General features: G+C 39.2%; 3 protein-coding genes across 9 annotated transcripts; 2 read left to right on the top strand and 1 right to left on the bottom strand.

The window, feature by feature from the left end:
* The first annotated feature begins 1,081 nt into the window (after positions 1–1,081).
* Positions 1,082–13,601, top strand: LOC105451072 (transmembrane and coiled-coil domains protein 2). Of its 7 annotated transcripts, XM_011691285.1 has the most exons (12): positions 1,083–1,408; positions 2,535–3,083; positions 4,570–4,771; positions 5,011–5,218; positions 5,715–5,880; positions 5,981–6,209; positions 6,356–6,400; positions 6,655–6,737; positions 7,694–8,022; positions 8,148–8,548; positions 8,896–9,056; positions 9,241–13,601. In XM_011691285.1, exons 3-11 carry the CDS (start codon positions 4,629–4,631, stop codon positions 9,050–9,052), a joined length of 1,761 nt encoding a protein of 586 aa, XP_011689587.1. In that variant the 5' UTR covers positions 1,083–1,408; positions 2,535–3,083; positions 4,570–4,628; the 3' UTR covers positions 9,053–9,056; positions 9,241–13,601. The 7 variants fall into 7 exon arrangements, with proteins under 7 accessions (XP_011689590.1, XP_011689589.1, XP_011689583.1 ...); XM_011691288.1 differs by having other exon boundaries at positions 1,082–1,408; positions 7,733–8,022; positions 8,896–13,601; XM_011691287.1 differs by having other exon boundaries at positions 1,082–1,408; positions 8,926–13,601.
* Positions 13,602–14,718: 1,117 nt separating this feature from the next.
* On the bottom strand, positions 14,719–18,670 carry LOC105451071 (zinc finger protein 436-like). Its single transcript, XM_011691280.1, has 4 exons — positions 18,112–18,670; positions 17,183–17,608; positions 16,706–16,951; positions 14,719–16,536 (listed from the first exon to the last, which is right to left on the bottom strand). The coding sequence occupies exons 1-4, from the start codon at positions 18,250–18,252 to the stop codon at positions 15,064–15,066; spliced, it is 2,286 nt and encodes a 761-aa protein (XP_011689582.1). The 5' UTR covers positions 18,253–18,670; the 3' UTR covers positions 14,719–15,063.
* Positions 18,671–19,073: 403 nt separating this feature from the next.
* On the top strand, positions 19,074–21,593 carry LOC105451070. Its single transcript, XM_011691279.1, has 3 exons — positions 19,074–19,378; positions 20,518–20,729; positions 20,835–21,593. Exons 1-3 carry the CDS (start codon positions 19,158–19,160, stop codon positions 20,879–20,881), a joined length of 480 nt encoding a protein of 159 aa, XP_011689581.1. The 5' UTR covers positions 19,074–19,157; the 3' UTR covers positions 20,882–21,593.
* Positions 21,594–23,386: the final 1,793 nt, after the last annotated feature.

Raw genomic sequence — 23,386 nt, 5'->3', positions numbered from 1 at the left:
TTTTGTGAAAAATTCTGTCAAGCTTTTGCTTCCTTCATATATTTATTCCCATTTTCTATGTATAGTAGATGCTGCCGTATCCTCGCTTTTATTTCTTATTCATGAATATAGAAAGAATTGGACAGTGGACTCTTTTCGGGAATTGAATTTAAAATCTTTATAAAATTGTTCTTGGAAAGCGCGGACACATAGGTGTTCTCTTATCATCTTCCGTGAAGTAAGTTTTCTAGTGCCTTCGGTCTAATCGATGACTTCACAGACGCGACAGTGACGCATACATACGTCTTATCTCGTATTCCGTTGCCTTGTTTCAGCGCACAACTGCGACGCGACGACCTTTATTAATACTCTCGTGGGCGACGAGGAAATGAGGAGTAATCTTATCTTACGAGCTAAAATGATTATTGCGCAATATATCTATCGGTTGACATGTCGAAAAATGTCAGGCGGCGAAAGATAATGCCCGAAGGTTTGCATTCGAACTCGGATTTTGCATCCCAAACAGCTGACTCTCGTGTCGTTTACATTTACAAGACAATTATTTTGTGATTCTAATTTCACACTTTCGACACCTCCGAATTCATTCGCCGCACCGTTATATACGATCTTTATTTTCTAGGACTCGAGAATTGGGGCAGAATTACTCGAAAAAATCCGCGTGAAAGGATATTCCGGAATTCCGTGTAAAGCCCAAGTCAGGGCCCAATAAGGAACGTTATATATATTTATTTCTGATTGTATACATTTTTCGTTCAATTCATTGTCATACTTTGATTATCGCTGATATTTAAAGGGTTATAAAATCGATAGCGTCCTGAAAACTGCAGGTCATTGATCGAATTGCGGGTCTCCGAGCAGAGAACTTGCATCAAAACTTGCGCGGTGCAAAAAGATCGGAGTGCCTAACTTTATTCAGACATGACAGGGCGCCCCGGCCTGCGGTGTCGTTCCTGCACCCGTTAATGCAATCTCGGAGCTGTGCGCGGGGCGAGTTTCTCTCTCTCTCTCTCTCGCGAGGTGATTTCTTCGCGATGGCACGCGGGAGATCGGCCGGTGCGCGATGACACGCCCGCGTAGTCACGCAGCAGCGACGATCAGCGTGTACAGCGACTGCAGTGCCAGCTGCGCCAGTCGCAGTCGCGCGGTGCAGCCGTACTCGCCGCGTTGCACCTTGTCCCGTCGCGTGCAGCGGATGCACGCGAGGACACGGCAGTGCCGCGTGTGAATACTGAATAGTTATAGTGCGATCCCGACACGGAACGCGGACGGAGGAAGAAAGGAGGAAACGGACGGACGGACGAACGCGGTCGCCGATGCGCCACGCGCGCCGCGGATCGCGCAATCGTGCGTGCGACGACGTCGTCGCGTAGAGGATATACCTATCTATCTCGCGCGGCGAACGAGAGAGGTGAGAGCCGACGGCCGCGGCGGCACGACACGGCACGATTTCGCGAGTGCACCTGAGATAGAGAGAGAGAGAGAGAGAGAGAGAGAGTGAGTGCGAGCGAGCGAGCGAGTTGCGACGAGAAAGCGCGCGTCTAGCGTCGCGAAACCGCGAGCTGCCGAGGTACGATTTGACGCTTCAAACGCGCGCGTGTGTCACTTCGTTCCCGCCTGCCCTGAGGAGGACGACGTTCGTGGATGAGGCGAGGCGCGTTCTCCGGGAACGGGGCGCGGGCCGCGGCGGGCGTGCACTTCCGCGACGACGTTTGGCCGACGGAACGGATCGCCGATCGCGGCGCACTTCGCGCCGAAGTGCGCCCGTCCGACTTTCTGTTTACGTTCCGCGACGACGAGGGGTGAGGACCAGGCGGCGAGGGCGAGGCGAGGCGGATCATATCGAGGCTCCGGAGGCAATCCGGAGTAACCTGCAAGCGCGGACGCGGCTCGACGGCAGTGTGGAAACCTAGGCAGCTCGCACGGCGCGCGTGTCTTTACACTCCCCTCGCGGAATCGTCCTCTCGCTCTTGACGTTCGACGCGGCTGCAGACATCAGGCGTATATAATATATACCACATATACTTTTTCGCGAGCCGGCCGCGCGCGCGGTGACCGCGCCGTTTCGGCGTCGTACATATAATATGTACGTGCGTGACCTGCCAAGAATTTAATTCCACCGTCTCGGGGCGCACACACACCGGAGCCAGACGAGTTATGACGCGAATAGCCCTGCGCCGCGACGCGACACCGAGGAACAAGTTAATCGGGACTAATTAGCGCGTGCCTATATATCGACGCGCGCTCCGACCGCCTCGTCTCCGCTTTCCTCGTTTCGACCCCCCCCCTGCCCCCCCTCCCCTCCCCCAGCTGGCGAATGAGAATCACGACTCGATTGGACCGTTCGCCAATTTTCGCCTCGCGGCATCGCGCGATGAATAATTTTTAAACGCGGTGCTCGATAAGTACAGGAATAACGCGTGAAAATCGTTTCGTTAATTGTACATGTCATAGTGCCCGCTGAGCGACTCTCTATTTTTTTTCCCCGTGCCGACGCAGGCAGACGAGGGAGTTTCATTTAACTCTCCTGTTTGCAGGAAGAAACGTACGGTCTGTAACGTAGGGGAAGAAATCTAGCAGCGGAGTGTCGACGTCGTCACCACCGACCGACCGACCGACCGACCCTGCGGTGAGAGAGAGAGAGAGCGCGCGCTATTAATACGGTCCTGTGTGTTTTTCATCGATACTGCCCGTCGCCGCACACGCTACGCTTATACTCCGTCGCTCCGTCGCATAACAGGTCGATCGCGCGCACCAGCGCGAGATCGCACACTACATCGCCGCTCTATATACTGTCCCTGAACGGCGCGGCGAGGGAGCGAAGTCCGCGAAGCGCTGGACCTCCATTTCTTCTGGAAGCGGCCCGAGGACGCGCGGCGGTGACAGCGTGTACATACATATACGTCGTCCGTGACAAACTGTGACGGCGCGGTGTTACCAGCTCCCCTCCGCGTCCCGCCGCGGGACCACGTCGTCGTCGTCGTTGTCGTCGTGTGCGTGTGGCGTTTTGTGAAACTGTGCCCCTGCAGCCATCCCCAGATGCCGTCTAAGGATCACCGCCGAGACTTTCGCCAGCCACGTGATCGGCAAGTTTCGATTCCGTTCACGTTTGCGTCGAAAAGTTTGCGGGTCAAAAAAAAAAAGGCCGAATTCTTGGTTTATTCATGAATTGGCAGAACGAGCGATTCTGATAATCCGGTCGCTCGTTACTGATCTCCCCCCTTCGTTCCCAAATCTAAATACGCCTTTCGCACGTCTGAAACACAGAGGAGAATATTCAGCTTTTTAATTTTAATTTCTTTTCGGTGTATTCCTGTTTTGGTAATTATATTTTAAATAATGTTAACGGAGCATGAAAGAAGGTGGTGAATATGGAATTTTTAAAGAATTATTTAGACTACGATCCTTCGTCAGTAATGTAGCATGCATTCTTAGTAGCAAATCGGCATTAGCAGTAATGATGATAGCAATGATTCATCAGTTAATACAGTCAGATTAAATTAAAGGCAGTGATATGACACAGAACTGAGAAAAATGCTTGCGTGCACTTTCCACAGTAGTGACCGTGAATAGAGGATAGAAAAACAGCTGTTGACACGTAATTTTAACATGTTTACGATTGAAAAAAAAATTATGAATGTGCAACGCATCAGTATTAAGCAGAAGGCTTTATTTTTTTTAAATGTAATTTAGATTCAAAGGTGTTTCTTTTAGAAATTTCATACAAATCTCTTAGATTTGTATAAATAGAATGTGAACAATAATGCTGTAATGATGCTTTTGAATGAATCTATTTACGTACGAACGTGATCGAAATAATTTTTCTCCAACTGAATCGTGAATGTATCTCTTTGTGTGAAGTATCCTACATTCTAAATTTAGATGCAGTCTCTGTGCTCAATGTATATTTAAAGTATAAATTAGATAATGTAGCCTCTTAGAGAAAATTACTGCCCAATATAGACCCATTGGGGGTCCAGCCGTAGTGGAGTGTTTGTTCTGTAATTTATTATGCTTTATGTTTTCTTTTCTTCATCGCGTTACAATGAAAGGAACAAAAATACCGCACGTAATATTAATTGCATAATCTTTATAATGCGTAAATAATGAAATGAATAAACCTACATTAATAATGGAAAACTTATAAATTAATACATATATATTGAAATGTGTAAGCAATCGAGCTTGCTTTGTCATTAACGGTTTATTCCGAAGAAAAGCTATGAATCATAAACTTTAATGAGATAAAGCTTATCGTATACTCTGATACCAAGCTATCCTTGATACTAAGCTTTATCTAATAATATCGACAGTCGCGAGCGATCTCTGGGCGAGACGGGGTGAGAAAAATTTTTAATTCTTAGATTCTTGATATTAAATTAGAAGTATACCTTTTACTTTTCACAGCTTACGATTGTGAAATGTCAATTTATTGATTGCAGTGTAAAGCGGATTAATAACAAGGCCATTGTTAGCTTACGCGTTATTTTACAAAATATCTTATATAAAATTGTACTATTTTGCGCTTTACAGCATATTCTTATAATGTTTTTTTTTATCGTGTGTGTGCAGGTTCAACGTGAACTTGATGAAACGAAGTAGATAGATGACAACCTTCTTAGAACAAAGGTATGGCAAGCTTGATGGTGAACACCTCTAGTAAAAACAGTTCGCGCAGTGGATCTCCTAGTAGAACGACTTCGACGTCTCAACTGCATCAGCAACAATCGACAGCAAACTTGGATCACACTCCAAGATTGCGTAATGCCCCAATGTAAGATTCTATTAGTACAATGAATATATACAGACTTTCATCGCTCATCGTTTAATGTTCAAATTCTTCAACAAAGAGCCATGCAATATATGTATTTACATATATATATGTATTATAATTTATCTAACTATATATATTTTACTGTTAGATACGTTTATATTACGATAGTCTCAATTCTAAGATCTGTGAATTAAAGATGTTTATAATAGATAAACAATTGTTAAATATATCCGTTTCAGTTCCCAAGGAGAGGGTAGCACAGGCAGTGGAAGTAGTGGTGGCGGCGGTACCGGAAGTAGCCTCAACATGAAAGCCAGCAGTAGACAAAGGTCACCGGGAAATTTAATTCGCACGGGGGATGCCATGGATGAACCAAGTAATACTTCAAACACTGCCGAACCAGACGAGTTTGTGCCAAATGTTCATCCACCGACTGATGACGAAGGAGTACGTATATTTCTGACTCATTTTAAATACCTCGAGCCTGATGAGGTATAAGATAATAAGTATCCCGCATCAAAGGCGAGCAGGAAAATTGTTACTTTGTAGATCTAATGCATATGCAATCTACACAGCATGTCTTTGCGTTCTTACATAAAGGGAGTTACATAATATTGCTATTTTATATGCATTAACTAACGTAGTATAATACAGAAGGTCATCAATCATTAATATGCAATCAAACTATGATTTAAAGAATAGTCAGTTACATTTTGCCAATTTTTAGACTCTTTGTCCGACATATAAATTGAAAGATCTTGCGTTTTGTTACAGAAAAGAAAGCGCAGAATAAATTGTTTCCGATATACTTAAACCGCTACGTTAAAGATTCTCTTTAGTTCTATATTTAACGTTATATGGTTTTTATATGACTTTTTTATGTTTTTTATGTTTTTTTTTGTTATGCTAATTTTGAGTGAAAGATATCAATGTATTTTTATAGGAACAATACCATACAACCCAATCGTTCCTATCGAATGGCTCTTCTGAGTTGATAAGCGATGATGTCGACTCTAGTGCAACACGAGTTCGTCAAGCTATCGAACACATTCAAAGCAAAATTGCTAAAACGCGTGAGCAGATAAGAATAGAACAAACCACGCGGGATGGTATGTAAACCTCTTTAAATTTAGTTTAAGATGGATATTATTCATTTACACACGAGTCATGTGTATTGTTATATATTGTATTGTTATTTGCTGTTTATAGAAAACGTCAATGAATATTTGAAATTGGCTGCTAATGCGGACAAGCAGCAATTAACGAGGATTAAAACGGTATTCGAGAAGAAGAATCAAAAGTCGGCGCATAGTATTTCGCAGCTACAAAAAAAGTTGGACAGCTACACGAAAAAGTTGAGAAATTACGAGATGAATGGCGCACCGACGAGTCACAGACAACCGAGGGAAATGTTACGCGACATGGGACAAGGGCTTAAGTGAGTGTCACATAAGTGATTATTTTTATTTTAATCGTATTAAGAGAAAAATGTTTGAAAATTTATCATTGAATAATGCCTGCATTAATTATATATTATTTAATTTGGAGTAACATCTTTGGCTAATATTTGGGTTTGAATTCCAGAAACGTCGGAGGAAACATCAGGGATGGAATCACTGGTTTTTCAGGGTGAGTGTTCATACGAAAATAGATCCCATGCTCAAATATGCTGAAACTCTATTCTTATGTGGTTGATTCATCGCTTCCTTTTAGAATCGCACTGCCATTAATATCACTATTATTTCAATTTAAGATTAACGCAAAACGTGTTTTCTTACGATAATTTACGAGAAATTATATTTAAAAGTATAGCTAAGCAAAACGTTGTTTATTTACGTTCTACTAAACGCTTATGTATAATGTCTAATCATATTCCATTGCAGAACTGTCATGTCTAAACCAAGAGAGTTTGCTCATCTGATTAAAAACAAATTTGGAAGTGCTGATAATATAAATACTCTATCACGTAAGTAGCCAGTGTCAATAAACTTCTCTAGTGACTTATACATGATTCGAGCTGTGAAGCATAACATATTACAGTACCTGGTTAAAAACAATTTAAATTGGTTCAGATTAATAAGTGCAATTTATTCCATTTAAATATAGAAAATAAAGTCGTATAATATATAATTCTTAAACAGTATGACGCATACATTCTATTCTTGTTATTTTCATTTGTTTAAAAAAAAGTATAAAAATATATCATTAGATAAGAGAATATAAATATCTTTTAACATTTTTGCTGTCATGGCAGTTGAGAGTAGTAAGTAATGTGTTGTCGAAAGAGCGAGAGTTTCGTTACACTTTAATTATATGCTTCATGCACAGTATTTCTATTTTTTCGGCTCTGCTTTAAGTTTCTTATCTTCTTTACAAAGAAGCGATTAAATGATAACACATTGTTGTCCGTAAAGTGTGATATTAAAGATTAGTTTGCTTATATTATGTATTCTTTGCTTTCTTTCAACTTTGCTTATTAAATTTCTATTTCCTTTTTTGACACAGAACAATTATTTGGTATAATTTTGCCATATATGTTATGTTGCATAAATTTATTTAACATTATATTATTACGTAGCAGAGTATTACACATGATTTACACTGGCTTCTATAATTACACCTTTCTTTATTTACTGTCAGTTATCCAATACTCTCTTGTAATGATGCTAAAATACATAACCAGTTGTTTTACCATTATCATGATTTTTAAAAATGCATTTTACGCATTTTTGTGAAACGATTGTTTTTTGAAAATAAAAAAAGGAAGCCGGGCAACACTAAAATAAAGCAGGAATGAGAAATTAATCATTATTTGGGGAAACTGAATAACATGAAAAAAAAACTCGAAAAATAATATTACTTCAAAAGGCCAAGCTTTGGTATTGGATAACATTCTAACTTGCCACCTCTGTGTCTCTGCAGATGGCTCGACTTTTTATGTAAACGATACACCGCATGCAGGTAATGGTGATAACGCTAGCGTTGAGGAAGATAAAACTCACCATGGATCGGCTACGCTTCCGGGTGGATGCAGTCTGGGCTCTACCCAGAGCGCGGCGGCCATGAAGTTCCCGTCTGAGGAGGGATCCGAGTGTTCTAGCGTAACTAGCGAAAGCGGCCCCGGCAGTAGAGGACAGCCGCACACGTGTCACAGTAATAATGCAGCCTTGAGTCTCAAATCTATTTTTGCAGAACTACAGGAACACCGGGAGAACCTTGATCGAATGAGAGAAAAATTAGATAGTGTAAAGGTTTGTATGTATTCAACTTTGTCCAAACATACATCTGGTAAAAGAAAAGTATATTGAAAGAGAAAACAGCTTGCGAATAACTAATTTTTCGCAATTGCTCGGCTAATTTTCATCTTCTTGCTTAGACATTACAGCAGGAAGTGACATATCTTTCCCATTCCCTCCAAGAAGAACGTTTCAGATGCGAACGTTTGGAAGAGCAGATTAACGACTTGACGGAATTGCATCAGAACGAAGTGGAAAACTTGAAGCAGACTATTACGGATATGGAGGAGAAGGTGCAATATCAAAGCGAGGATAGACTACGAGATATACATGAGATGTTAGAGAGTTGTCAAACTAAGATATGTAAAATGGAACATCAGCAACAACAGCATCAGCAATATGTGACATTGGAGGGTTTGGACAATAGCAATGCGAGAGCGCTGGTTGTAAAATTGATAAATGTAGTATTGACAGTATTGCAAGTTATTTTGCTACTCGTTGCAACGGGTGCTGGTATCATGATGCCTTTTCTGAGAACTAGGTAAAATTATTGTTTAGATAATTTTTATTCTCTTTTACCTGTTTTGATATCACTTTTATTTTCTGTTGTAGAAACAATAGAATATTTAAACTCATGTGTTCTCTCTATTATCTACATTATCTTTCTATTACTCTGTATTAGATATCTCAGATAATATATTGCTATGCGATATACAAGTAGAAAAACTAAAATATAATTGTGAAATTAAGTAGTTTATGTCGTTTTTTTTTGGTCACTTGTTTTTTAAATCGTGTTATTTTTCTGTGTTTTATTCATCTTCACACTTAGTCATCTGAATTTATTTTGCACGTTCATTATTTTGTTTTGTTTTTGCATGTCTGTTACAGCTGTACTAAGCCTCATTGTTTCATGTGCAGGGTGCGTATATTAACGACGACATTCGTCGTACTGGGCATAGTGTTTGTGCTAAAGCAATGGCCTGAGGTACATGACGTCGGCAGCCACCTCATGCGCCATCTCAAGCAGACCCTCGCCATGAAGTAGCATTGTAAGTGAATGAAATTTTCACTTGGTGCTTAATTGCCGTTAACACGTAGAGATCACGTAGCGCGGTATATTTCATACGAAGAGAACAAAATATGAAAGTTCCTAGATAACTTGTCTCAGAGAAAGAGGGAAAGGGGAGGAGAGAGTGAGAAAAAAATATTTTATGTAAACAGTGTTTATTTTAGGGTGGAATACTTAAATTTAAATCAAACCCTGTGATGAAGCTGGGCTAGATTGGACACATTGATTGAAACCTTGCATCCATTTATCAGTGTTATAGCACATTGGAGCAATAATAGTATGTATACGCGTAAATAAGTTTATCTTGTATCTTGGGTTGTTTAAATTTATTATTATAAGATATATGTATTTTTGATACCGTTATTTAAATTGACGAAGCTACTTTGCTGTAGGAAAATACGTGATTTTCAAATTAATTTGTATTGTACAAACTTTTAATTAATTTCATTATTTATATCTCCTCGTTTTGCTTTTAACTTTATGTTCACGATCACGTGACATTAGCGATCTATTAGTGCTGAACAAATGACACTAGAGAAACCACTATATTAAGGCACGAAGAATTGTCGAAATACTACACAGTGACACTTGGCTTGGCTATGTGTGGCACATTATTACGAAGATTTAATTTCAATTAGCCGTATATCTCTGCGTTCGTTTCTTCGAGCGAATGTAAAAGTAGTGTAAAAGATATCGAGAGAAAAAAAAAAGAGCGTTAAGTGATGCACGCCATTGTCTTCAACCTCCACGGGATCGGTCCAGTTACAATTTGTCAATGTACAATCGATTTGTTTTAAATCCTCTTGGATGTATGTGTCGATAAGTCAAAAATTTGTAACATCCAAATCGTCCAAATGCTAAACAATAATGTAAATTAAGGCAGAGCTCTTATATCACTAGATAGATAGCTGCTGTCCAGCATTGTATAAAGTATGAGGTAGCGCTGTATATTTACTTGTTATTTGTAATATCCGATAAAGGTGTAAGTCCTCTAGGAAATGCAAGCTTTTTTTAATTGTTGTTGCATTGCATAAAATAGCTAGTATATAAATTGAGTCGCGCATGCAATGAAAGGGAAATGAAGAATTTCGCTGAAGGCTGCAGGAAACGTTTACTTTCAAGTTGGAAAATCGTTGGAAAATCGTGAATACCGAAATTTGAGTATAAATAAAAATGTCATACACACATACACACATAAATGTGCAATGCATGTGCTGCGCTACATCCGATATCAAAGGAGGACCAACCGTCTCTTTCCTCTTGTCCTTGTCGATACGATTTACATCGCGCACATTATATATATATATATAAATGACGTTAAAGTTATGATAATGAAGACGAGAGTGATTTTCATTAGTCCAGTGAGCGATCTAATCATAAAAAAATCATAAATTTGCATGTATATTATAACGAGCATAAAGAATTGATCCATGACAGTTAGTTGAAATGAGAGAAAGACTGAAGGACTACATTGCTGTATAACAATTATGTGTTTACTTTAACATTGGCGCTATAATTTTAAGTGTTTAGTATTGGAAATTGTAACATTTTAATACGACATCAATATGAGAGATAATACCAATTTGTGGAAAAGCGAAGTATTTGATACACGCGGTAAAAATAGAAAACGGGTTAAAATAAACAACAGCATTCAGAAACAAGATTTAGTATCTGCTTTGTGTTTCTTCTTTGTATCGTTATTCCATTTTGTAACCGAGCATAAATATGACTTACAATACCGGTCAAAAGTTTGGACGCATCTGTATACGGCTGTAATCCATAAAAAAGACAAAAATATATAATGTACAGAAAATTTATCGCGTGTAAAAACTATATTTGAACGTAATTTCAACTTTATTGAAACAGAAACACATAACAAAAATAAATATTTGTAGTCATCTAATTTTTAAATTTTGTCAGTCATAGCTTATTTTCATCATGTACCCTCCTCGGGTTTTTGTCACAGCAGCACAAATTTTTGGCATTCTTTTTATTAGTTTACGTATAGCGTTTCCGCTGGAATAGTTTCCCAAGCAATTTTTAGAGCCTCAAAAAGTGTAGAAGAAATCGCCTACTCTCTGACAAGCGTATGGCACGCGAAGAAGCTTTTCTTGGTTTTTGAGGTGTTTCTGGTACAATTTTGACATATTTAGGATCATTGTCCTGTTGAAACACGAAGCTTTTAACTACGAGGCGCTTTCTAGAAGGCACCGCATGACATATTATAATCTTATGATAGTCCTCTTTTTTTTTAATTTCATCGATTTTAATTATCCAGTAAACGGGAAGTAATTAAAATAGATTAAAATTTTTTAATTTATGAAGTCCAAACTTTAGATCGGTACTGTACATATAATATTCACTGTCTTGCAATACATATTTCTAGCTTTCACAGTCTGGATGTGTCTAATAAGCACTGTTGTTACTCAAAGCAATCGCAGCACGATATACATTAAAATTAAATAATTATTTGTACAAGGGAAAATTTTGTCTTACTTTAGAATCATTTTATCGTGCCGCTCTTTCGTCTTGCACAGAAATTTTAATGTTTATCCTTATTTCACGCTGTACGTGTTCACAACGGAGTAATAGTAACTTATAATTAACAGTTCGGTATCTGTGTCAGTTTAGAAACGTGTATAGCGAATAGAATAGCGCAAACTCCTATTCAGAATTTTATTTAAAAGCTGCCTGTAACTGTGTACAAAAGAGATAATTTAAGAGATAATTTATGTCTCGTTGTATCGAATATTTTATGTTGTTGACAATGTATGTTGTAAAAATTAATTTGTATTAATTTAGAAGCTTGCAATGTGAGGGATAAGAGTGTCTGGTAATTCAGCAATTGACCGCATGGAAATTGAAGGCGTGATAAGGTAATTTTATTGCAGAGAGATATTCAATTCATTCCTGATCTCAAAGCAAATGAAAATTTGACTGTATATTCGTCACACCAGTAAATATTCGTTTTTCTTTCTCGTTGTCAGTCGATTATAAATTTCATCAAATTTCAAATCATATTCCAGATTATCTGCATGGTATTACTTTAAGCAGTTTAATAATCGATATACCCCCCCACAAAAATGTTTTAATATTTTCAATATTGTTTTTCATGTTCCTGTGGTAAATATTACATTTCGGATAAATCGCTGTGATTATACTAGGTTTATGTATAAGCTTAATATTTAAGAAGCAGCTTTGGGATCAATATAAACACAACTGAAAAATACTGCAAAAAAAAAACGTATATGTTGTATATATAGAGATTTTTCTCGAAAACCATGCACCGTTCATTACAATGTGTAACATTCGAGGCAAATGAAAACGCATTGGTTTAACTGAATATCTCCGTTAATATCTTTTTTTTTGTTATATAAAATACATGTAACTAATCTAAGATGTAAGTCTATTTAGTATTATATAATCATAAGTAGCCAAAAATATATAGGGTGTTAAGAATACATTAATTAATGTACATAGCATTATGTTACATTTGTAAAAATCTTTATCGAGTGTGATAAACGTTTTAATTGTATTTCATTGGTTCTCCATTTATATGTCATAATTTCTCTAAAAAAGAAATATCTATAAAAATGGAAATGAATCCCTTTCCATTTGTATATCATTAGATAATACATGAAACACCCTGTATATTTATAATTTTAGATCATGGTGCTTTGTAATATACGTATTTAACACTACTAGGAAATTAGAGAATTTATTCACGCGATCGACCACCGATTTACTGTGGGCCCCTGCACGCTTACAAAATATCGCGCGATTATACGTACAGGAAGGAAGCTGGGTAATTAAAGTAGTGAATAGTGCTCCCCCCCCCCTCCCCCCCCCCACCAAATCGAAATTCTAAGGGATCGAGTTATTAAAACAACGACGAATGTATTTTGTACCTCATTGAGAACGTCGCATAAGTTTCCGTTTTTCTACTTAAAAAGCCGTTTACAATTTTATATGTATTTTGTATTTACGAGGCCACACGACGTGTCACATAAATGTGTATCGTATATAATTTTGCGGCGATCAATTGACGAGTCCTGTTAAAATAGTTTGTCGTTCAACCGTATGTAGCTTTAGGGGCCCCGTATGTAGATATAGCGGTAGGCAAACAGAATTATTAAATAAATTATGTCATCGATGCCTTGCGTAGGTAGTTAATGTCAAATTATAGAGATAAATATTCGTTGTCAATTGTAGAACGGTATAGGCGAAGCCAGCAGCAGTGTTATTGTAAAAGTTGTTATCACGTACACTCTCCATTGTACATATATAACAGCTGCGTTCAACTGGTATTCAAGGTAATAAAAGGAATATTAAAAAAAAAAGAAAGAAAACTGAACGTAAATTTATATATTCATCTTTCGATACGCCGATACTTTTTACGACGCGCATTGTTAACGACAGTGTTTTATTGCTGCTGGTAGAGTCAACGTACCGAGGTACGTAAATGAGCAGCCTCTTCGGCAACATTATTTCGTACTGTCAAAATAAAGCGAATTTTCACAGTAAACTCAAATTATATTCAATTCCTACTTGACCTAATTGAATGAATTTTTTCTCCTCGAAGGTGATCTTAGAGAAACGAGAGAAATTCAATAATTTCCAGAATACGTACGGGAACGTGCGACCATAACTGAAAACACACGTCGGTGTAAAGCTTTTTATATTTTCTTTCAATTTCTCTTCATTAATAATAATATTACATTCAATCTTACAAATATAATATAGCTTCAGTTATTTTATAATATATCACAATTTCTACTTTGTATAGTGCAGAAAGCCGATTTATATTTACCGAGACGGTAGCTGTATAAAAATATACAATTGTTCATGATGATTACATTTACTCTCTTGGATTATCTTTTGAGGATTCAGAAAATGTTTGATTACAAAAGCATTGTCATAATTGTATATTAGCGTTTCGTCGTAAGAGCGCATCAGCCTTCGGTTCGTATTAAATATTATTTTACTATTAAATAATGCTAAATATAGATATAGTAGAGCAAATACTAATGTTTACTGTACTATATCTATAAGAAAATATCTTGCTTCCCTTACAACAATGTTAACGTTCATTTTTTTATGACAGGTAAAAGATTCAGGAATATATAAAAGATGTAATAAACTAAGAGAAATTCCTAATGCGCAAATGTGTTGTATACTTGTGAACGAAATAAGAAAAATCATACATTTTACACATTAATACAATCTTAAAAATATTCGTTAATGCATTTTTTATACTATCTAATATTTTGTTAAAACTTAATTGTTCGAAACATAAAATCAAGTGAACGAGTTATTATTAACAATTATCTGAAGTCCATTGTTCGATAAGAATGCTCCTGATTTTATATCCTGTAAAAACGCAATTTTATATATATATATATATATATATTTATATATAAAACCTGTAAAATCTTTACATCCATCTTTCGAAAAACATAAAATATATTTTTGAGTATAAAACTAAAATATCAATATTTAAATGTCATAAATTTGCTATAATTTTTCCAAAATTAAACAACGGGCATTCATTTGTTCACACATGATCTTCCTAGAGTTTAATCATTTTATCTGTTAAACAAATAATTGAGATAGATTTTTAATGTTTCAGAAAGCAATAGACATTGGATATAAAAGATTTGTATTTACAGGCTCTGGAATTACAGTATGATGCCACGAAAAAAAAATAAAAGAGATGGTATCGTTGAATATACAAAGGCATGCTGCATTTCAATATAATTCAATATAACTTTCAATCTTCATTTACCACAAAAACTACGCTGTAAAAATATCTTTATATAAAGTTTTTGAAAATGTACATTGAGACAGAATACACTATGGTGATGAAAGCAGTTCAATGAAATTTGTTCTAACAAATGCGAATGAAATTTCTTTAGCACCCAAACTGCGCGCCGGAACGCAGTTCGCCAGGATTCGTACGTCATTGCCACTGATTACCACTCGTAACTTCAATCTGCAATTTGGATCCCTTCGTGCGACTCTCTGACTATGATGTCGGACGAGAGGATGATCTTGACCTCGGCGTCCTCGTTGTGCGGCACAGACACCGCATCCTTTTGCGCGGTGCTCGCGGTGACGTGATGCTTCTTTCTGTGAGACATCATGGTCGATCGGGACACGAAGGCCTTGCCGCACTCGTCGCACTCGTACGGCCGCTCACCGGTGTGCAGGCGCTTGTGAATCGCCATCGGGCTGAACTGCGTGAACGTTTTGCCGCAGACGTCGCATCTGTACGGGCGCTCGCCCGTGTGCGAGCGTCGATGGCAGCGCAGCGCCGCGCGTCGCGCGAACACCTTGCCGCATATCTCGCATTTGAAGCTCTTCTCGCCGGTGTGCATGGTCGAGTGGATCCTGAGGTCGACCCGCGTGAGGAAACCCTTGCCGCAGACCTCGCACAGATACGGCTTCTCGCCCGTGTGTATGCGCAAGTGCGTGTTCAGGTAGCTCTTGCTGACGAACATCTTGTTGCAGACCGCGCACGGGTACTGGCGATTGTCGGTGCCGGAGTGTATCTTCTGGTGGCTCTTGCAGAGGCCCTTGGTGATGAAGCCGCGGCCGCAGATCTCGCACATGTACGGCTTCACGCCGAGGTGACGGTTCTCGTGGTCCAGCAGCGACTGCTTCGTCTTGAAGTTCTGACTGCACTTGGTGCACGAGTACGGCTTCAGGTCCGAGTGCACCCTCTGGTGCACAATGAGATAGCTCTTGCACTGGAATCCCTTGCCGCACGTGGAGCAGTTGTAGTCGAACTGGCCCGTGTGCGTGGCCATGTGCTGCGCGAGGCCGATCTTGCTGCGAAACGCCTTCTCGCAGGTCGTGCACTGAAACGGCTTCTCGCCCGTGTGCTTGCGCATGTGCTCCTGCAGCTTGTAATTCGACTTGTACTGCTTGCCGCATTCCGTGCACACCTTCGCGGTCCACTTCCGTCGCGCCGTCGACTGTTTCTTCGGCCCCTCCTGATTGTCATTGCTCTCTTGCGACGACACCACTGCGTTCAACTGCACGTCCTTCTTCTCCTTATCGACTACCACCTCAGTTTTATATACATCGCACTGCTCCTTATGTAGATTTAATACCTCGACATTGGTAAAATATAGGCCGCAGGAACAGCAGCAGAAGTGCTGCTCGAAATGCGCGGCTAGATTGGCCGTCTCCAATGCTGCTTCGTTGCAAAACGGGCACACGTACCAGTGCGAACCGGTCTCGTCTATAGTAGGATTGCTAAGCGTAGATTCCAATAACGCGTTCTTCGTTCTCTTCGTGTATTTAACCATTATTTCGCAAGGTACGCCATTTATCTGACTCGTGGATGGTAAATTCACGGAGTCCACGTGTTCGTGAGTTCCATTTTCGTTCATGCATGATTCCTCTATTTCACTTTCCGTTTCACCTTGGGGGGAGACGAAATTATCTACTGATACCTGAATTACAGAAAACCAGAATAGACATAAAATAAGATTGCATTACGCAATTGTATTAAATAATTTTTATTTTTATGCCTATTGCATTTACTTCTGATTTTCAACAGTAAAATAGTAATTTTTCCTTACAGAAAATTGTTCGTTATTTTAAAACAACATAAGTACTTACATCATTTTTTAGTACGTGCTGCGGCTCTTCCGTGGTTAATCTGTCTTGCAATCTGTGGTATTCCTGTTTTATCGGATCCGTCTCGTATTTTACATTTTCACAGTAATGCACAATCTGCTCTTGGCTCTGATCCTCAGGATTGATAGAAGTAACATAATTTATCCCTAATTGACTCAAGTGGCCATCCAGGTTTCCCACTACAGTCATATCGCTATCCAAGTGCATTGTGATCTGATGATTTGAAACCTGAAAAGAAACAAATTCAGAGTATAAATTAAAACTGGTATAAAAAAAACAGAATCATTTTAAATTATTTTCAATTCGACAAACTACGACAAATAAACGATCTCGCTTGCGCTAGATTTACGTAGTCAGACGCATCACATTAATTTATATAAAGTTATGATCAACTTATAAGCGATCTGTCCGATTCGCATAAATAAGGATTTACAAAATAGATATCGACTGGTTAATTACTTCTCGCATGTGTTCATCGACCATCCTCACGGTATCACCGTCTAGACAGTCAATGCCTTGTATATCTGCGTCCTGTTGACCCATCTCTTCCTGAGTAACCACTTGTTCGCCACCGGCCAGGTCCATCTCGTCCATCACTTGCATCGTATGCATGGTGGATTCCGCGGCCTCGTGAGCCGAATGGCTTTGTACGTTGTCGTTATTAATCTGTATGCTATTCAGGTTCCTCGGAATTGTGCCCATGTCACTCACGCTTGCCAGATCGTGCTCGGTTATGTGCACGATCTCGTCCTTGACAATCTCCTTCAGCATCTCCATGAACATCCTTTCCGTGTGTAGACATTTCTCACGGAAATCAAACAACTGATCCAGCTTGTACGCGCAATCTTGGCAGACCACTTTGGGCAGTTGATCTGTCAACGACACCTGAAATTTAAAAACCATAATATAATATATTGCCCCAACAAACCATGGATTGTCTAGCAGAAACTAGCGCAGAAGATATTAGCATTCTTTATTGCTTTCGTTCGGAATAAAAAAATTAAGTCTAATAAAATAGCGCAATAAAAAGCATAATAATATAAAAATATGAGCTAAGCAGAATATTTTGTAAGTATATTTCTAAAGATATCCATATATAAACTATTCATTGATCCTAATTAACTCCTCTCTTATACAGCTATATTATAAATTTAAATTTATCAAATCAATTGAAATCTAAGTCGCGCCGCGACGTTAGCCGGACGAAAGAAAGCGCACGCCTCCGATCCGAGGAAGAGAACGAGCGATCGCTATAGGCGGACGGGAGAGAGGACGCGTGTCCCTCCGGTCACGGTCCGAGGGCATTCCAAAAATCAGGACGGAAAATTAATCCGACGCTGTCGGGCACGAAGGCCGCGAAGAGCCGCGCTCGCTCGCTGCGCCCTTACCTGCACCGGCAGGCAGGCCGCTATCTTCTTGTCGATGTTGCGCATCTGATCGCCGGCCTCGAATATCGGCAGGCCCATCAGGATGCCTGTCTTGGTCGCGCACAGGCGGCACAGGTAATCGAACTCCTCGACGACGGCCATGTCGACGGGGACCGAGGTGCCTCCTCTCGTCCCGTCGTGCTCTCCACCTTCCAACGCGAGTCACCGACGACGACGGACGATCGGGATGAATCTGAGAGAGACGGGGGGAGGAAGGGCGGGTGGGAGGAACGGAGGGAGAGGCAGAAGGGAGATGTCCTCTCGTTTCCCAGAGAACGCGGCGGCGATCGCGATTCGATGGTTCCGCGAACGCGCATCCCTTCACGGCGACGTGCCGCGAAGTGTCGCACCAGAGCGCGTCGCTCCGCGAACCCGAGCCAGTTCGCGCCGTATCATTTGAGAGAGAGGACCCCTCGTCCCGTGTGCTCTCGCGGAGAGTCGGGAGGTCCGCCGTCCAGGGCGGCAGGAGTCCACGCTACTCCAAACAGTCCAAACTCCCCTTCCCGAAAAGGTTGGAGACCCACTACTACAGCGCTACGCTCATCACACTCCAAGTCACAGTCACAACACACACATACCAGGCACAGCGTCGCCTCCCCGCGGAGGTTAAACGGGGCACGGTCCACGGAGCGAATTAAAATCGGTCACGTGACCTCCGGACCACGGAAACTACGGGAAGTCGCGGCAAATTCGAATCGCGCGCCGCGGACACGCCGCACCATGGCTAGGGCCATTCATGACGCCTGTACCAACTTGCCAACGCTAAATAATTAAACTTTTCTCAGTTGGTAGCAAGGAAGTTCGTGACTCGCCAGTCGCCACTCTGACTCGGTGTATGTACTTCCGTCCATGGTGGCTTCCGTCTACCGTTTTCGTAGTCATGTGTGGCGCTTGTGGCGGGAGGTTCGGCCAGGTTCGGCCGCGGGAACCCGCACTCCGCAGATCGGATTCTGTGCTTCCGTGGCATTCGCGAGTTTCGTTTCGCGAAGTCGCGACGTTTGTAGACGATGGCAGACATTCACGAACGATCGCGGCAAATACATCGAGGTCGCCGAGTCGCATGTGTGTGTGGGCCCTTTTCGCTCTGCATGTCCATCGACGATGATTCGAAGAAGGACCGTCGTCTCTCTTGTTCTCTGCCATTCCTGCCAAGGAAGTTCGGCGTTCGGGCGTGCGAGAGATCGTGGTCCCGTTGTCCCTTTCGAAGCCTGACTTCTCTCGCTATGAGGTAGGTGTTCCGTTTATTATAATTATATTGGATTTTAAGTCTTAATTCGATTTGACGAGAATCTACAGCCCGATAGGGTAACTAAAATAATACGTACGAGGATGATTTTCGTAGATCAATCTCTTGTGCTTTTCGTTAACGTCGGCGAGCATACATTATCACGTTAATTTGGAATTGTTAAATTAAATTATGGAATTTTCATCCGATTTCTTATTAGTAACTTATTTTTCATCGTGATTGCTCGGGTAGTAAACAAACGATCACGCGCGTACCGTGGTATGTACAGTCAAGGACACATCGGTTGCGACACTTTCTTTTTTATAGGTTTCAAAACGGACTAATATTTTGCAAATGCGGACCACGATTGGTGTTATCTCTAGACTAAAGATGGTACATCGTGGTTCGCATTTACAAAATATTAGTTATCTATAAACTATATATTATGTATATTAAATATATATTAGAAACCTATAAAAAAAAGTGTCGCAACCGATGTGTTCACGACTGTACATAAGTGATACGTACGAGAATGATTTTCATAGATTAATATCGTGTGCTTTTCGTTAATGTCGGTGAACGTGCATTTATCACATTAATTCGGAATCGTTAAATTAAATAATGGAATCTTCATCCGATTTCTTATTAGTAACTTATTTTTCGTCGTGATTGCTCGGGTAGTAAACAAACGATCACGCGACCTTGGTACATACCACAGTACGTGCGCGTGATCGTTTGTTTACTACCCGAGCAATCACGATGAAAAATAAGTTACTAATAAGAAATCGGATGAAGATTCTATAATTTAATTTAACGATTCCGAATTAACGTGATAATGTATGCTCACCGACGTTAACGAAAAGCACACGAGATTAATCTACGAAAATCATTCTCGTATAATCATTTTCATAAAGTAGATTGATCTCGTGTGCTTTTTAACATCGGCGAGCATACGTAATCACGTTAATTCGGAATCGTTAAATTAAATTATGGACAAAGTCTTTGTCCGATTTTTTTATTAATTACATATTTTTCATCGTGATTGTTTGGATAGTAAAGAAACGGTTACGCGCGCGTATGATACGAGGATGATTTTTGTAAATAAGGACTGGACAATATAAGGTGACTCTTTTCTGTTACAGCGGACTTCTATTTCTGATAATAATTTCAGAGAGTGCACAACTCAAAGATTCTTTTTCCCATCCTGAGGAAAATGAGACTTACAGAGCTTACAGTAATGTTACGCTCAATTACGAGGACGAAAGTTTTGAGTCTTCGCCTCTCGTTCGAGGTTTCGCTATTGTGCTAAATAATGGCAAGGCTGCATTTCTCTATATGTTGCAAAATGGCATGAGTAAGTACCAAGAGGTTGCTTCTACATTTAAGAATCGATTTTTGAAAAGTTTTAGTTAGAAATAGTGTTAGAAATTCTTATTAAACGAAATTGCTATTATTTTAGAAGCCGGCGGCATCAAGCTAACGAAGAATACAAATGATGGATATTAGCAGACTGCATACATCCCGCTTGCAAGATGAGCGCCATGCTGACGTCGATTCGCACGAAGACCGCTGGCAGTCATCCTCATCCTGAGAGTCTCCTGCTGAACGTCTCCAGGCGTCTTCTCATTGTACAACGTGAGCATTCTCCAGACACTTCGGAGGTACTTTTCACGTTCGGCGTGCCGACGGTGTTAGCGTCTTACGTCGAGAACTTTTTTTCTTTAATGGCACCTAGCTACTCCCGATCGGGGGTAATCCGGCCAAAAATTTACGTCGAGAACGTTTAGACCGTCGCGCTCGAAAAGGGACAAATCGCATTTGACCTCTCTGTCCGTTCTGCGTGGCTCATGGCATGCGAGTTTGGTTACCGCTAATTCCGTAATCATCAGGATTACTGACTCTTATTCACATCACTTGCCAAATTATATTTAAGAATATTTATGTAGTATCATTTCTTTTGGGGCGTACGATCCAAACGCCCCGTTAAAGATTCTTTTTGTAGAGCCATAGATGAATTTTGCTGGGTCAGCAAAGAATTAATTATTTTATTATTTACCTCACTTAAATAATTTTCAAGGGTTGACGGTTTGTCTCTGCTAAAATTAGGGATAGAGAAATTATAGAGCCTATATATTTGATTGAAAGTCATGACTGTTAATGACTGTTATTTACATTCACATTGCTTGCCAAATTACTGAGGGTTGTTGAAGTTTGAAAATTAGGTTGCATTTTCTAGATAAACATATATATATATACAAAGAAAATAATATTTTAAATGGCATTTACATGATAAAGAATCACATTTTTTATCATACATTAAATCAAAACATATTGATATCTCGATTAATTTTGCAATTAAGAAAAATTCTTTGGCACAAAATTCTAGCTTCCAAAGTACTATGTGCAAAATTAAAAAAATTTCTCAGAAATTTTTGTAATTTTATATATATATATAAAATATTAATTTCTTTTTGGAAACAATTTTCTTGTTTACATATGATATGAACGGTCATATTATTAAGTATAATAAAATGATTTTGTAAAAATTCCAGTTTGCTACGTTTTAGCGATGTGAGTTCATAGATATTATGACATCTTTGTAAGTGATTTGCTATCCTTTGCAAATTACATTTAATGGGAAAGTGTCTAGTACAGTTAACACATTTTTTAGAAATTGCCTTACGTTTTTCATTTCGTTGTATTTCTAAGTATTTTTTCGCCCATTCGTTTGTCATATTGTATATGCACTTTCCAATTTTGAAATGTCTATAACAAAATTAGAAAAGGTATATATATAAAAAAGCAATATATATATATAGAATGTGTATATGATGCAAGTAGACACTTGCAGAAAGGAATGAATCCCGAATCTTCCAGATTGCCCCCAAACAACAATCATTTTGGCAATGAATTATTTATTTATTGTGTTCATTAGTTGTCATTTGATTGAACGTCATAACTGTTAATGACTGTTATTTACATCACTTGTCAAATTACTAAGAGTTGTTGTTGTTAAAGTTTGAAAATTAGGTTGAATTTTCCAGTTGGTTAAACATTTTTGGTTTGGATGACTCCTCGCTGATATCTATTTTGTCTGAATTTAATCTGTAACAAAAATTAACATTCGTTCATTAGTTGTTATTAGTTTTTTGTGTTTTTTGTCATTTGATTGAAAGTCATGACTGTTAATGACTATTATTCACATCACTTGCCAAATTACTAAGAGTTGTTGTTAAAGTTTGAAAATTAGGTTGAATTTTCCAGTTGGTTAAACATTTTTGGTTTGGATGACTTCTCGCTGATATCTATTTTGTCTGAATTTAATCTGTAACAAAAATTAACATTCGTTCATTAGTTGTTATTAGTTTTTTGTGTTTTTTGTCATTTGATTGAAAGTCATGACTGTTAATGACTATTATTCACATCACTTGCCAAATTACTAAGAGTTGTTGTTAAAGTTTGAAAATTAGGTTGAATTTTCCAGTTGGTTAAACATTTTTCATCAATTATATATATGATATTTGGATTTCTCTGACTCTCATTTTAAATATGCTCTGTAAAATCATTTAGGAATTAATTGGTTTAATGCAAATTTTTTATTAACCGTAAATTACATTTAAGAATATACTTACGTTAAATCTTTTCTTTGGCGTGCAATTCAGACGCTACTGAGTTTTTTCTTACTTTCGAAATCAAAAACTGGTTTACTTACAAGAGCCGTACGGCGTTTTCCATTTCTTCAAATGTTACTTCATGCTGCAGAAGACGCTTATGACGGTCCAAAATATGCTGATAAATCAGCTCGTAGTTGATTTTTTTGACTCTATTCCATCGAGGTCGCATAGATTTTGGACAGCCTTGTTCACATTTTATACGAAAAGTTTTATCAGCATTTTGCGTTATAGATATAAATTTTTTTATTTCTAAACTATATATATATCTATAGTAGTTATTTGGCGTTTGGGGGAGGGGGGTTCTTTCCTTCTGGATGGTTTTCTCCTGGTTCATTTT

This window comes from Wasmannia auropunctata, unplaced genomic scaffold (assembly GCF_000956235.1).
Source record: "Wasmannia auropunctata unplaced genomic scaffold, wasmannia.A_1.0 LD336053.1, whole genome shotgun sequence".
NCBI lineage: Eukaryota > Metazoa > Arthropoda > Insecta > Hymenoptera > Formicidae > Wasmannia > Wasmannia auropunctata.
The sequence above is the reverse complement of the archived record's forward strand: the minus strand, read 5'-3'. Positions and strand labels throughout refer to the sequence as shown.